Below are 15,280 nucleotides of genomic sequence, written 5' to 3' on the forward strand. Positions count from 1 at the left end.
TTCCTGCTGTTGGTTCATTTTTTCCCGCTTATTTCTTCTCTAGTGATTCCAAATGTAGATCCCTCTGTTCCAATGTTAGTAACCTGATGTTCAGATGAACAGCAGTGTGTGTTTACTAAAAATTGTGCCTAAAGTGTCGCAATATATATTGCATCGTTTCCCCTGTATCGTGATATGTATGGTATTGCCAGATTCTTGCCAATACACATCCCTTATACATGTAATTTCGGAGACAGTCCTATTGTCAACGCAGGCTCTGGTGGGAGATGTGAACCATCAAATATTATACCTTTAAAATAGAGATTACAGAAACACCGAATTGAGTAATTCATGATCATCACATCCCTATTCAGTCAGCTCAGGTCAAAGCGTTTGGCGTGGCTGTTTGAAGACTTTTTGATAGGTTCATTATAATCAAAGTCCTGGTGTGTCTCAGCCCAGATGGCTGTGGTGTTTCCACTAACGGGATTAGGATTAGCTCCAGACTAAACAGGCAAGTTGAAAGGCCTGCTCTGCTGACACGACACGGCCGCCTGGCCCTGTGTTCACCCCTCCCAAAATACTACTACGCCACAGCGAAGCCGACAGGTGTTGATCGGAGCGGCTGGAGAAAACACTTGTAGTAAAGAGGAAAAAAAACACTAAACAACTCATTCATCCTGTACCGTGTGTAGCCCCTCTGTTGGATTAAGGATGAGTGCGTAACACTGTGTTGACAGAAGTCAGCTGGGGCCAGATGTATCCAGGAAAAGAGGAACGTACACAGACTGTTCCAGTTGAATCATCACTGTTATGTAACACCAGCCTCCGAACAGGGAGGGCGAGCAAAACACAGGCCTGACCCAGATCTGCAAATGGTACAGTCTTGTACCTGAGGGGAGGGCAACAGTATTTATAGTAGGGGGCGTTCTGCAGAGACAGGCAGTGAAGAACTGTTTTTATTTCCCCCCTCTGGCCACAGCCGTAGTTTGATTAGGTGGACAGTAGCTAGGGCTGAGCTCCAGTGACAGAAACAGGCTGGAATGTGGGTCAGTAGGCAGAGAGGTGGGGGGGACTGGGACCAGGGAAGTTACCGCCTGTGTTGGTCCTCACAAGCAGATGTGATTATCAGAGTGATGTTTCCCCATCACTGCATTTGATCGTCAACAAATCGACAAACTAAAAAAAAGGAAGGGTGGTATTAGCGGGAGTTGAGTAAGATCGGGATGACCACTTCTCCTCTCTTCTGCTGACCACAGTCATATCTGAGCAACTGCCCAAATATGCACCTCTTTCAACCGGAACCACTGAGCATGTATCTGTTTTCAGCCGCAGCGCGTTCTCACAGCAGAGGTCAAAGGGTCACCTTTAGATAAGCCCTTCTCTTTCCCGCCTGTATTGTATGGCCTATATTCCCAGACAAGTAGGTCAGAGATCAGCAGACCGTTCAAACCATGCTCAAAGAATCACAAACCGGTGGGGCATGTTAATGCTCTGGCTCCTCCTGTGCCTTTATGAAAACATATTACATAAACACACACGCACACACACACACACACACTCTAATCCTGTTTGTTTCACAAAGAGTTAACATGGTGAGAATGTTGCTCAATAAGGCTGCGCACATTATTTTCCCTTTTAAAAAGGTGGGAGTTCAACAGTTGTGAAAGTTTTGTTCCCCTCCCTCCGTCCAGGAACTGGATGCACTTGGGCCAGTTGCTCAACGTAAAGCCCAGTAGTGCAAAGTTGACTTGTCTTTGAGTGCAGTTTTGAACTTGTTTAACCTTCACGATTGTGCATCAGCCAGAAATGCTAGAGCGGCAGGTAGGACAGGTAGTGTCTGTGGTGAGACGTGCTCAGCTGCTTTTTGTCTTTCCTAGCAAGCGATTACAGGTTGAGGCAGGTATGTGGAAAAAAACAAACAAAAAAACCCAACACACTTACTTAACTGGGTTCCGCTCATTCATAATGAATATATGGCCAAAAAGGGAAGAGAAACAGAGCGGAAGAGTAGTAGGTTCCGTATTTTACATAATACGGACACACGTTCAAAATAAACAAGAACAAAGTGCAGATGTGGTTTGATTATAAAAATAATAGCTAAAGTGGACGACAGGACGATCTCAATGGGTGTTGTTTAGCAACTCCAATCACATTTAGTCCGTAGAAAACCAATACCAATATATGCAGCCGTTTGCCCCCAAACCTGAGGTCAAACGTCTCAGGGCCCCACAAGCGATTCCAGCATATTTAGCAAAACCCAGGCATTGCCTTATCAGCTTTTCAATATCAGAAGAAGAAACCAATAACGACTCTCACCGATATTACACAACTATGCTAATATCAGGGTGTTAATATCAGTCAGACGATATTATCAGACATCTCCAATTTCAAGTTTATAAAACTAACGCCAAGTAACGTCATTTTCTAATGAGTCAAAACCAATTAACATCAAATTACACAAAGTTCAGGAAGATAAAATAAAAGCGCGGTTGTGACATCATGACTTGAACCTTTGTCACGACCAAACAGTGGGACCTGGCCCCACACTTTGAGAAGCGATGTCCAAGGTTAACGAGATGTGTAAATGACATGTAGCTCCTTGTATTTATTATGAAAGAACAACAACTACTGACACCACAGACAGAACATACGTGGGTTTACAACAGACACGACTGTAGCACGGCTCATATTTAAAGATGGAGTGACGTTGTCGTAACTCTGCTCGTCCACGTTTTTAATATTCAATACTGAATAAAGACAAAAGATTCAAGTAGTAGAAACATCACATAAAACACAACTTACTGTATGGGAATGGACACAAGTCCTAGTTTGTGGTATGGAGGTGTCTCTAATCAGTCACAACATGAACTTTGTTCCTCTTAATAGTGACAATAATGACAAAGTAAAAGTGTCAAAGTGACAAAGACGAGAAAACAAACGTATAAATCCTCCCTGTTGTTCATAACAGGGTCATAGCTCGAGTCACTCCTCGCCGAGTCTTACCCCTTTTTCTGTCGTCTCCTTCCTCCCTCTCCACTGCTTTTCTCCTCTCCGTTCGTATCATTGCTTTATCCTGTAAGAGTCTTCATGAAACGCTGCCGTCGTCGTCCAATATCATTGTTTTTTTGGGGAGTTTTTGGAACCAAAACGCGTTCCATTATGCTCACCGCTTAGCATTGCTAACGCAAACAATCGCGCGTGTAAACCAGCCAATCAAATCGCAAGTTCAAGGGTCATCATTGTTTAGGAACGTCACAAACTTTTTTTTTTTCAGGATTATTTTTTATTTACAATCAATTTAAAATAATTGTTCTTATTAAATATATATATATTGAAATATTTTTAACAAGGATCAAATGTCTGAATATATACATGTTTTGTTTTATTTTTTTAATTACAAATGTGAATGTTTTTCAATCATTTTCATTATTTCAACATCAACCTAGCTGCTAGCTAGATTTATTTCTCTCATTTAAAACATATACTATTCTTTGAGTTCTTTCAAGACAAAAACAGAAAGAAAGAAAGAAAGAATGAAAGAAAGAAAGATATATTATATTAATAAGCAACAGTGAATCCTTTGTCCACATGACTCGGGGCGGTTCAGTGTGACAAACGTGAATGTTCAAATCAGACAAGGTAATCAACCACCTCGATCGCACACACGTCAGTCACCTCTGTCACATGCTGCTGTTTCTCTGAGGAATATGTAGATGTGTCTCTGTCTCGTAGCTAATACACAGATGCCGATACGGTTACACAGTCGGTGTCACTGCTTTCACCCACGTGGGGCGAGTGTAGGGTTTACTGGGACAGAAGGCAGAGCAGAGCAGCACACAAAACAAGAGAGAAAAATAAAGGCAGAAAAGAGGAATTCTTTCTGGTCTTAGAAGAAGGCAGAAGGTAGTAGTTCCTCATTCTGTTATCTTATTCTTTTTTTGACTTCAGGTTGAAGGACAGCTAGGAATTGTGAACAGTCAGAACATGACGTCATAAAATGTCCATTACTGGAAAAAAAGATTCAGTTTGCAGCTAATATAACCCTTAGTCTCACAATGGTGATCTTATTTTATCAAATATAATCATTATATCATCAATGATCTCATCAAACAGGTCACACACAGCCTTGAACCAAAATGTCAAGTGGGCCGGACCAGTACAATCAGACCATAATAAATTATAAACTAAAATAAATCCTTGTTTTTTCTCTTTTTTTTTCATGCAAGAAGTTTATTAGCTATATATTATTATTTATTGATATTTAATGAAATTATATTCATCCTGAACATGAAGCGTTTGTGTGTTTTTTTATTTTCAAAATTCATCAAGCGGGCCAGTTTGAACAACCCAGCGGGTCAGTTTTGGCACACGGGCCGTATGTTTGACATCCCTGATCTAATTGATAATATTTAAATATTTATGTTTATATATATATATATATATATATATTTATAGCAGCATATATGTATATATTTGTGAATACATGTGTAAATTCCATCTGATTGGGGACAAAAGTACAAATTGTTCTTTTGGGAGGACCAACATAAACTCAGGCGCTCTGTGTGTGAGCGTTGGGTGAACTTGAGAGCAGAAAATCTAGTCTGGCAGGTAAACTGTCAGGAGGTGAACAGAGCATCACGCAAAACAAAGAGATCCTCTTACCTCATTGTTTCCTGACAGGACAAAAAACAGAAGCAGCAGTCTTTGTGTGTTTTTACACACATCATGGTGTTTGTTCATTTATAAAGTATATATTTATATAAAGTATAAAGTATATATATAATTTATAAAACATGTTCAAAATATTTTAAATGCTTTTGGAGGTTTTTTTTTTAATGTTGATTTAAGTCACTTAGTTCAAAGAGCATGAACACAGAATCATGTTACTAAGTATCAAAAATCTTTGCTCAAAGTGTGAGGATTTAAACCACATCTGAGTAAACCAGTATTTCTCAAATAGTGGGGCGGGCCCCCCAGGGGGGACACAGTAACCATCACTCACCAATGGACATCAGTGTCCACCACTGCTGTAATGCTTGAATGATAAACCTCCAGTCACTAGGTGGCAGCAACTCATACAGTGGTTTATATAGATAAAAAAATATACGTTATCAGGTTCTCAATAGTATTTCAATTCGCGTGGGGGAGGGTCGGGGGGGGGAGAACCACATCTCCCTAAACTAACAACGCTGTCCCTGTGATTCTGTTGTTTCGTTCTCTGAATGAAAGGACAAAAGGAGGGAAAAGTGTCACGGCAGAAACGCAGAATTCTTATCATCTTAGAAGTTGCTGGAGAACCACAGTCTCTTTGTTGTAGAAAACTGTTTCCTCAGGGCAGAAAACAGGATCAGGAGAGCGACCGTAGACAGGTGGAACGCCAACTGATCCCGTGCTGTGTAACAAAGGCTGGAGAGGTGTGAGACGGTTGCAGTTTGGGGTGTGTCCGGCTCATCTGTCAGGCCGTATCTGAACCAAATGGTCTCTTTGAACGCCATAAACAAATGGATGCAGCCTTAAAAGTGAGTCACGCAGACATGTAGAGACTGGCCCTAGAGGTCACTGCCAGGACGGCAGCATCAGAACACGATCCAGCTCTTCAGCCTGGACTTAATGTTTCATTATCAGCTGTATTCAGGGATGGAAGCTGGTCCAAAATTAAACTAGTGTTTTACTGCTGAGGGAAAACGACTCATAGTACTACACTAAAGCAGGACGGGTACTTCTCAAGCATTGTCCTTTAGAGTAGTAAAAAGTAATATTTATTTCCATCTACTACTGTTTAATACTATTTAAAGATGTTCAGTCACACAGTATTTGGACAGTGGGGGGTAGGAGTGGTCTTTCAAAAAGAAGAAATGGGTTGAACTGCACCTTCATATATGCATACATATACACACACACATATATACTGTATATATATGTATATGGTTAACTAGACCCATTATATATATGTATATTATAATTATTAAACTTATAACAGTATGTTTTCTCTTCTTTGTTTTCCTGCAAACAAGTCTTTTATTTATGATCAAATATTTAATGAAATATAATTTGTCAAAAAAACACCAACATGAATGATTTGTGCATTTTTTTTCACTTTTGAAATTCATCAAGTGGGCCAGATTAAACCCTCCCCTGTGGGCTAGTTTTGGCCCGCAGGCCGTATGTTTGCAAGATTAAACCCTCCCCTGTGGGCTAGTTGTGACCCGCAGGCCGTATGTTTACCCCCGCTCTAATGATAAGAGGGTCTGACCCCCAAGCTTTAGGCAAAGAGTTCTAATGTTATATGTGAGACAGAGTTCAATGTCCACCTGTATGAACCGGAGAACCTCTGTGTCCAAATGTTCACTGTAGACACTGGCTGTATGGACAGTACATGTACAGTATGTGTGTGTGTGTGATGTCAGCGGCCCCTGCAGAGGGGAGGATCTCTAACACCATCTCACTCTGCCTCTCTATCCAAGGGCAGATCTGAAGGACAAACTGAGGGGAAAGAGCGATGCCGACGCCGACGGCCGCGACGTCGCACACGGCACGCTACCAAAGGCCACGGAACATTAAGCAGTCACCTTGTTTCTTTATTACCCAGCCGTGCTAACAGCTGATCTGGGATCTGCACCACACAATATACACCATCAGCGAGGAGCAGCTGGAGACTGATCCAATACTTCATTAAAGTTACCTCACAGTGTCACTATAAAACTAGGACATTTTCTGTCTCTCTGTGTCTTTGTCTTACATTTCCTGTGTTTGTGAAAAAAAGAAGAAAAAAAACCTACTGGCTTTGTATGACAGCCTGCTGTCTAATATTGGTCATTGTTCTTAAAATGGTGCTTGGAATAGCACTGTGCTATGTTGGTCTTATTTGATCTTGACTCCCATTGGTTGATTGAATTTCTGGATAAATTACACTCCTCAGTTCAGATATAACTGTCCTGCTGATCATCAGATACTTCAGGGTTTTTTTTTTTCAGTTCAGATTTCTTAAACTACTGTATTTATATTACCAATTCTATTATATTGTTGTTTATAACAATACAGAGTTGATCTGTTGCATTTGTTTTAAATTTAAGTTTCCTGTTTTCTAAATTTTGAAAAATTCAAATTCAGTATGGAAACTTTTTTTAAATAAATATATCCTATATTTTTTTTATTCATTCTGAGTCAATTCAGTTTTTAATCAAATTCTTTGAGCTTATAAACATAAAAATGACCACTGGTGTAGATGAACAGCTGCATGTGTCAAATACAGGTCTAACAAATACGTTACTGATTAAAGGCTGATAATTAGGTGCTGGAACCTTTTTACTTTTTTTTTTTATTGGTTTGATAAAAGAAATAATGCTATGACATATGCAGTAACTCTAGAGAGTCTGTTTTAGAACACACTCCACATCACAGCAGTGGACTCCTTAATTTGACTTCTTTTCAATTATATTATAATTACAAAAATATAGAGGTTTAAGCTTCTGTTCAAAACTGTATTTTAAGGTAACCATCATTATTAAAGCTATACATACACATATATATTTATATGCATATACGCATACATATAGTAAGTGTTTTGTTGATCTGTGATACTGAGGAAAAACAATGAGGTCCAAAATATTTGCAAATGTGGTATAAAAATTTAATGTAGCTTTGGACATTGACATGCTTCAAAACCAAAACAATCCCAAAAAAAAAAAGAAATCAACCAAAGTCATGATGATGCATTGCGATCACAAAGTGACATGTGAATGTAAAGTACAGCAGTGCGCGACATTTTATTTTCTTTTTTTTTTTCTTTTTTTTTTTTACCCTCTCTCCATTTTCCTGTTTTCTTAACAAAATAGAGGCCTCTGTCTGCCTGTCGGCATCAATATACAAAAGAACGTTACCAGGTGACGATTCTTCAGCAGAGTGGAATATATACAACTCTTTGTACATTAGCCCCTCCCTCAGGAATCGTCTTGTTCACTCCTATGTACACATACACCCGTGCAGTCGTCCTGAAGGCTGCACATGTCCACCATCACAGTGGTAGAACAACCCCATCCCACCAACTTCACAACTATGTACAGGAGGCGTCATACTTCATGAAAACAAAAAGGGAACTGTGACTTTTCAAAAGTGACAAGTTTGTCCAAAGACCAGGTCCCTGACTTTGACAGCAGGCTGGTGAGTCTCATGAACGTTTCAGTTCTGAAAGTCTGCGCAGGAGTTGCTGCTGTCTGGACCTGAGGCGCTTCTTCTCCAGGAGCTGCTGCTTCTCCTTCCTGTGGAGGTCTGTCAGGTACTCCGTCGCCTGCGTCAGGATGGCCACCTTTGGAGTTTTGGACGACTCCAGGCCGGGGATCTGGTCCCGCAGGGCCAGGAACCGAGAGCGCAGGTCGTTTCTCCGCTTCCTCTCTAGGAAGTTGTGGTTGCGCCTCCTGTCGGTGTCGTCAGTGTCCGAGTCGGGGGGGCTGGTTAAAGGGGAGGAGGGCTGGGAGGCCTGAGGCGAGGAGCCCAGCCGTTGACTGGTGGCCGTGCAGACACGTTTGCTCTGAGGCTCTTCCTCATACTCCACCTCATCATCATCCTCCTCCTCCTCTTCCTCTTCTTCCTCGTCGTCGTCGTCATCCTCAGGCTCTGGCTCACTGTCCGGGGACCGGGCGGCGTAGTTGTGCTGCTGCCGGTGGACGGACATGTGGAAGCGTTTGGGGCAGGGGTCAGCGCGGACAGTGATGGTGACTGGTTTCCTGACGTTGACTAGCCGTACCCGGTTCTGCTTGCTCTCCACCGTGACCACGTCGATTTCCTCATCGTCATCGTCATCATCTGTCATTGCAAAGGAGAATTATTCAGCGACATTCCCAACACCCGTTCCCTCATCCAGTGGGCCATGAACATGTAGTTACATCGCTGACCTGTGGGGCTGATGGTCAACGACTAATTACTGACCAACTGCTTTATAAATACAAGCTTCTCTCTCTGGTGGAGCTGTACACCTCCAACAGCACTGTAGTTAAAGTTAGCTTGGTATGATAATATCGACTAACTGATATTAGCATAGCTATGTCATATCTGTAAGAATCGTTATTGTTTTTTGTCTCCGATATTAAAAAGCCTAATAACGCAATGTCTGGGTTTCGCGAAATTATGTGTGCTCTAAAAATAGTTCAGCTCAATACAGTGTTTTCTAAATATTAAATATCACCAGGTACTAAGTAGTATTTCGATTTGGCGGGTGTGGGTGAAAAAACTTCTGTCCCCTAGGGGGGGTATGGCACCTTAGTGAGCACTTAACTTCCTTAACTACCAGGCCACCACTGCGCCAATATATTGGTATAGGTTGATATCGGAATCGGAAATTAAGTGTTCGGATAATATGTGTATCGCATATCGGCAAAAAGTTCATATCGGACATTTCCAGTATAAATCGCTACTTAGACAGAAACTACTTGTATGAATAAGTTATTTACAGCTTGAAACGTAAAAATCCTGTTTCAAAACACAAAATTAACCATAAATGACCGGTCGTTTCTTACAACAAATATAAGAGTACAACTAGAAGGAGTACTGCGTTTAACCACAGCAGGTGTTTGCTGCGCTTCCTCTCTAGGAAGTTGTGGTTGCGCCTCCTGTCGGTGTCGTCAGTGTCCGAGTCGGGGGGGCTGGTTAAAGGGGAGGAGGGCTGGGAGGCCTGAGGCGAGGAGCCCAGCCGTTGACTGGTGGCCGTGCAGACACGTTTGCTCTGAGGCTCTTCCTCATACTCCACCTCATCATCATCCTCCTCCTCCTCTTCCTCTTCTTCCTCGTCGTCGTCGTCATCCTCAGGCTCTGGCTCACTGTCCGGGGACCGGGCGGCGTAGTTGTGCTGCTGCCGGTGGACGGACATGTGGAAGCGTTTGGGGCAGGGGTCAGCGCGGACAGTGATGGTGACTGGTTTCCTGACGTTGACTAGCCGTACCCGGTTCTGCTTGCTCTCCACCGTGACCACGTCGATTTCCTCATCGTCATCGTCATCATCTGTCATTGCAAAGGAGAATTATTCAGCGACATTCCCAACACCCGTTCCCTCATCCAGTGGGCCATGAACATGTAGTTACATCGCTGACCTGTGGGGCTGATGGTCAACGACTAATTACTGACCAACTGTTTTATAAATACAAGCTTCTCTCTCTGGTGGAGCTGTACACCTCCAACAGCACTGTAGTTAAAGTTAGCTTGGTATGATAATATCGACTAACTGATATTAGCATAGCTATGTCATATCTGTAAGAATCGTTATTGTTTTTTGTCTCCGATATTAAAAAGCCTAATAACGCAATGTCTGGGTTTCGCGAAATTATGTGTGCTCTAAAAATAGTTCAGCTCAATACAGTGTTTTCTAAATATTAAATATCACCAGGTACTAAGTAGTATTTCGATTTGGCGGGTGTGGGTGAAAAAACTTCTGTCCCCTAGGGGGGGTATGGCACCTTAGTGAGCACTTAACTTCCTTAACTACCAGGCCACCACTGCGCCAATATATTGGTATAGGTTGATATCGGAATCGGAAATTAAGTGTTCGGATAATATGTGTATCGCATATCGGCAAAAAGTTCATATCGGGCATTTCCAGTATAAATCAGTCGGCAAAAAGTTCATATCGGACATTTCCAGTATAAATCGCAGAAACTACTTGTATGAATGAGTTAATTACAGCTTGAAACGTAAAAATCCTGTTTCAAAACACAAAATTAACCATAAATGACCGGTCGTTTCTTACAACAAATATAAGAGTACAACTAGAAGGAGTACTGCGTTTAACCACAGTTTAACCAGGCGGACTATAAGGAAGTACATTCCTCAGGCAGTATGCAAATGACTTCCTCAGGGGGCAACGCTGAGGTGTTAACAGCAGAGACCATTCATGCCACAGCATGCAGGAATTCAAGCTTTTGTCACTGGGTTTCACTATCGCTCTAATTCAGGGGATGAGAACGGGGGTTCTCTCGGCGTGTAGCTGTGATCAATCACCGGGACGCGGCCACCCCGCCCCTCTACCGCACCGTGATTGTGATGCAGAACCAGTGGAAGACGGAGTGAAAGGGGGGAAATTCAAGCTAAAGTATTGGGGGCGTGCATGTGTGCACAGAGAGAGCATGTGGTGCATTGTGGGGGGGTGGGGGGAGGTGGGGGGAGAGAGAAAGAGAGAAAAGCCATAGTGTGCGATAACAGCGCTGCACCAGTTATGAAACTGCAGCCCGGCGTCTCCCAATTATGCATTGTTAGAGGGCAAAAGAAACCCGCGGCAGGGGCAGGGTGGGGCAATCTACAGCATGACTGGCGTCCTTACCAGAGGAATCAGAGCGGGACTCGGAGCCAGACGACGCCGACTTTCTGCAGCTGCTCGACGGGATGGTGAGAACAGCCGCCGGGTCGACGCAGTCTGCGACTGACGCGGAAATCTGTGCACAGGGTGAGACGCAGTGCGCCTTGCCGGGTCTCACTGAGATCTGGGTCACCGGAGCCGCAGCTGCCACTCTGCCGCTGACCTTTTCCAGCTGCTTACTGGCGGAGAAACTACTCCACATGCAGTCCTGGATGATGATGGAGCTCAGGTTGCCGAACAGTTTCTCAGAGTCTGGGATGAACTGACCCTCATAGTCCTCGTCCTGACCTAGAACCTTGGTCAGCCAGCTGAGCTTGTCCCCCGGGGAGAGATGCGCAGCAGTGGCGCTCAGAGTCCTGGTGGGAGACATGGGAGGGGTGGGCAGCAGTTCGAACTTTTTCCATATGTCCTCACTGGGGGCTGTGGACTTGTAGAAATCTTCCTCGGTGTCGAAATCGTCCATGAAATAATGCTGATAACAATCAAACTCCATGGTCCCAGTCAATTGAAAATAATATCCTGGTGGAACTTTACTCCCAGACTGAATCAGACGGTGTGAGGAACGTCCTGGGGGCAACGCTGAGGTGTTAACAGCAGAGACCATTCATGCCACAGCATGCAGGAATTCAAGCTTTTGTCACTGGGTTTCACTATCGCTCTAATTCAGGGGATGAGAACGGGGGTTCTCTCGGCGTGTAGCTGTGATCAATCACCGGGACGCGGCCACCCCGCCCCTCTACCGCACCGTGATTGTGATGCAGAACCAGTGGAAGACGGAGTGAAAGGGGGGAAATTCAAGCTAAAGTATTGGGGGCGTGCATGTGTGCACAGAGAGAGCATGTGGTGCATTGTGGGGGGGTGGGGGGAGGTGGGGGGAGAGAGAAAGAGAGAAAAGCCATAGTGTGCGATAACAGCGCTGCACCAGTTATGAAACTGCAGCCCGGCGTCTCCCAATTATGCATTGTTAGAGGGCAAAAGAAACCCGCGGCAGGGGCAGGGTGGGGCAATCTACAGCATGACTGGCGTCCTTACCAGAGGAATCAGAGCGGGACTCGGAGCCAGACGACGCCGACTTTCTGCAGCTGCTCGACGGGATGGTGAGAACAGCCGCCGGGTCGACGCAGTCTGCGACTGACGCGGAAATCTGTGCACAGGGTGAGACGCAGTGCGCCTTGCCGGGTCTCACTGAGATCTGGGTCACCGGAGCCGCAGCTGCCACTCTGCCGCTGACCTTTTCCAGCTGCTTACTGGCGGAGAAACTACTCCACATGCAGTCCTGGATGATGATGGAGCTCAGGTTGCCGAACAGTTTCTCAGAGTCTGGGATGAACTGACCCTCATAGTCCTCGTCCTGACCTAGAACCTTGGTCAGCCAGCTGAGCTTGTCCCCCGGGGAGAGATGCGCAGCAGTGGCGCTCAGAGTCCTGGTGGGAGACATGGGAGGGGTGGGCAGCAGTTCGAACTTTTTCCATATGTCCTCACTGGGGGCTGTGGACTTGTAGAAATCTTCCTCGGTGTCGAAATCGTCCATGAAATAATGCTGATAACAATCAAACTCCATGGTCCCAGTCAATTGAAAATAATATCCTGGTGGAACTTTACTCCCAGACTGAATCAGACGGTGTGAGGAACGTCCTGTACAACCTGAGGGGGTGAGGGGGGGGGGACACACGGGTTAGTCAGAGTCTTTATTTCAGTAGCTCCCAGCAGATGTGTGATCACATTTCCCGGATCCATCAAGGGCTATTAGGAGAGCACATCCTCCAACAGCCCGCTTTCTACAAATGGCACCACATTAATTATTGATCGTCTCTTTCGGCTTCTCTTTATGGAAGCAGTAACAGTAACATATGGTCATATCATACCGTCTATCCTGCCGTAGCTATGAAAGACGAGCAATGTTTTGTTTTTTGTTTTAAAAAAAAACTGAACTAAGAAATGAAACACAGTGTTTTACGGTAGAAATCAACAAATCAGACTGCGCTTCCTGAAACAGCGCTTGCGCTTTGTTCTGGCGCACAGACGTGAAAGCGGTAAATACCGAGCAAAAAGTGTTGGGAGTTCAACTGAGGGGCTTTTCACTCCGTCGTATCTTTCACACAACATTCACACGAACGCAGCTACTCACCGGTGTTTACGGTTTAATCTCCCCCCGCCCCAAAAAAGAGAGAGACGTTCGAGAGGAAACGAACGCCAAAGTCCTTTAAGACTCCTGGAGGCGGTTAGTCCAGCAGTGAATACCGAGTACGATACGGACGATGTTACGCAACTTTTCGGTGTTTTGAAGTGTAGCGGAGCTGAGAGTGAAGACTAAAAAACGCCGGGTCTCTCTCTCTCCACACTGCGGGTTCCACCCACGCCGTGTTACAGAATACCACGCTGTGTGTTTTTCGCGCCAGTGAGATGTGGTGTTATAAGAACGCAGGGCGGAGCCTGCCGCAAGATCTGCAGCGGTAGATCCGGGTAAGACATCCTTCATTTGAACCGCCCCCTTTTACAACCGTCTAATGCAGTGGTTCCGCTGGTGGATGGCGCGCCCTCTAGCGTTGTTACAGGGAAGTGCGCAGCAACTGGTAAATTCATCCCACGCTGGAGGAACCGCACTGCTTGACTTACGTTTTTTTTTCTTGTTCATTGAGAATAGCAGTGTTTCTTAGGGATTTGTGTTTAAAATAAAAAATAATAATAAAAGTGGAGTTTTAAAGCCAAATTTGTTAGTGTCAAAATTTTGAATATGCTTTTTTACAGGTAGTTTATAGTAGTTTATATTATTTATTTTTTATACTGTATATATTTATATTTTTATGATTCGATTATAAATGGAACAAATATCGTTATCACGTGTTTTTTTTTCTAACCACTTCTGGTACGATAAAAAGTATCAGGTATATGAAGTATAGGAAACTAAAAAAAACTAAAAACGGCAGTTATGGACCGGTGAGAACGGAATAAGGCGTAAATGCACCGGTGTTCGGTTGCTGGTACTCATGTTTCTGTACCAGTTACTAAAGACTTGAGACGCATTCAGAGGTTTTGCTAATTCAGAAAACCACCACAGATTACGTTACATCGAACTAACTCATATAAATCACTGCCGTCCATAAAATGCCAGGTATCACTGCCGAAACCCGGGATTGAACCAGGGACCTTCAGATCTTCAGTCTGACGCTCTCCCAACTGAGCTATTTCGGCCACGTGTACTGTCACGTAATCGTTGGATGGGTTTAGTACAAAGATCAACTGGTTGATGATTGACGTTGCCCAGAAAGAACAAAAAAACCCAGCATTGTCTAAATATTTACTCTCTGCAAAATTAGTGTAATTGTTCTTCAGGCCACATGGGGTGGTACCTCTGACCTGTTGTTTTGAAACATTGACAGATTATCTTTGATATGACTGAATTATTTTGGAACAAATTAAATTAGGTAAAACTGAAGGACATTTTTCACGGTGTCCCACTGTGGCCTAGTACCAAATGACCAACGGACAGGCACCGGTCCCTGCACCGGGGGTTGGGGACCGTTGAGCTATACGATCTCTCTTCAGTGATTTGAATTTGAAACACAGACGATGAGAGTCATTTCCATATTCAGCCTCTCCAAACGACAGTACATACAGTGGCTGAACAACAGGCTGCAGACTGTGGAGTGAACGACTCGCATTCAACAGAGATTGACTCCACAGGTGGCGCTGCAGCGACTAATCTTCTCTCGGTGCAGTTTCAGTGACAACCAGCACTAATGTGTTTGTTCCTACAGTCTTGTTTAGAGGCCACAGCGACGACAGATCTGCCACTGAGGGAGAACGACCACCCCCGTCCACCCCCGTCCACCCCTGTCCACTCAGAGTGACACGAACCAGGACCCAACAGTCTGGACGCTGCAGACATTAGATTTATATAGCTGTGTAATGTCCCGCTTCAACAAATTCTTTATGTACACTGGGGAGCAGGAGGGC

At 44.2% G+C, this 15,280-nt stretch overlaps 1 protein-coding gene and 1 non-coding gene across 2 annotated transcripts; both read right to left on the minus strand.

The window, feature by feature from the left end:
• Window positions 1–7,587: 7,587 nt before the first annotated feature.
• LOC103392060 (protein L-Myc-1b) lies at window positions 7,588–11,888 on the minus strand. Its single transcript, XM_074559991.1, has 3 exons — window positions 11,288–11,888; window positions 9,527–9,975; window positions 7,588–8,803 (listed from the first exon to the last, which is right to left on the minus strand). The coding sequence occupies exons 1-3, from the start codon at window positions 11,814–11,816 to the stop codon at window positions 8,150–8,152; spliced, it is 1,632 nt and encodes a 543-aa protein (XP_074416092.1). The 5' UTR covers window positions 11,817–11,888; the 3' UTR covers window positions 7,588–8,149.
• A 2,554-nt stretch (window positions 11,889–14,442) lies between these two features.
• Window positions 14,443–14,515, minus strand: trnaf-gaa (transfer RNA phenylalanine (anticodon GAA)). Its single transcript has one exon. It is a non-coding gene; the product is annotated as a tRNA-Phe (tRNA).
• Between the last annotated feature and the right edge of the window lie 765 nt (window positions 14,516–15,280).

The sequence above is a fragment of the Cynoglossus semilaevis genome, chromosome 1, assembly GCF_000523025.1.
Source record: "Cynoglossus semilaevis isolate Cse_v1.0 chromosome 1, Cse_v1.0, whole genome shotgun sequence".
Taxonomy (NCBI): Eukaryota; Metazoa; Chordata; class Actinopteri; order Pleuronectiformes; family Cynoglossidae; genus Cynoglossus; species Cynoglossus semilaevis.

What these genes read in the sequence shown, in the direction of transcription:
- LOC103392060 (XM_074559991.1), bottom strand. Translation starts at nt 11,816, where the DNA reads ATGGAGTTTGATTGTTATCAGCATTATTTCATGGACGATTTCGACACC. An exon ending in GTCCCGCTCTGATTCCTCTG is followed by an intron (nt 9,976 to 11,287) that starts GTAAGGACGCCA and finishes TTGCAATGACAG; the next exon opens with ATGATGACGATGACGATGAG. An exon ending in ACCTGCTGTGGTTAAACGCA is followed by an intron (nt 8,804 to 9,526) that starts GTACTCCTTCTA and finishes GTCGCTGAATAA; the next exon opens with TTCTCCTTTGCAATGACAGA.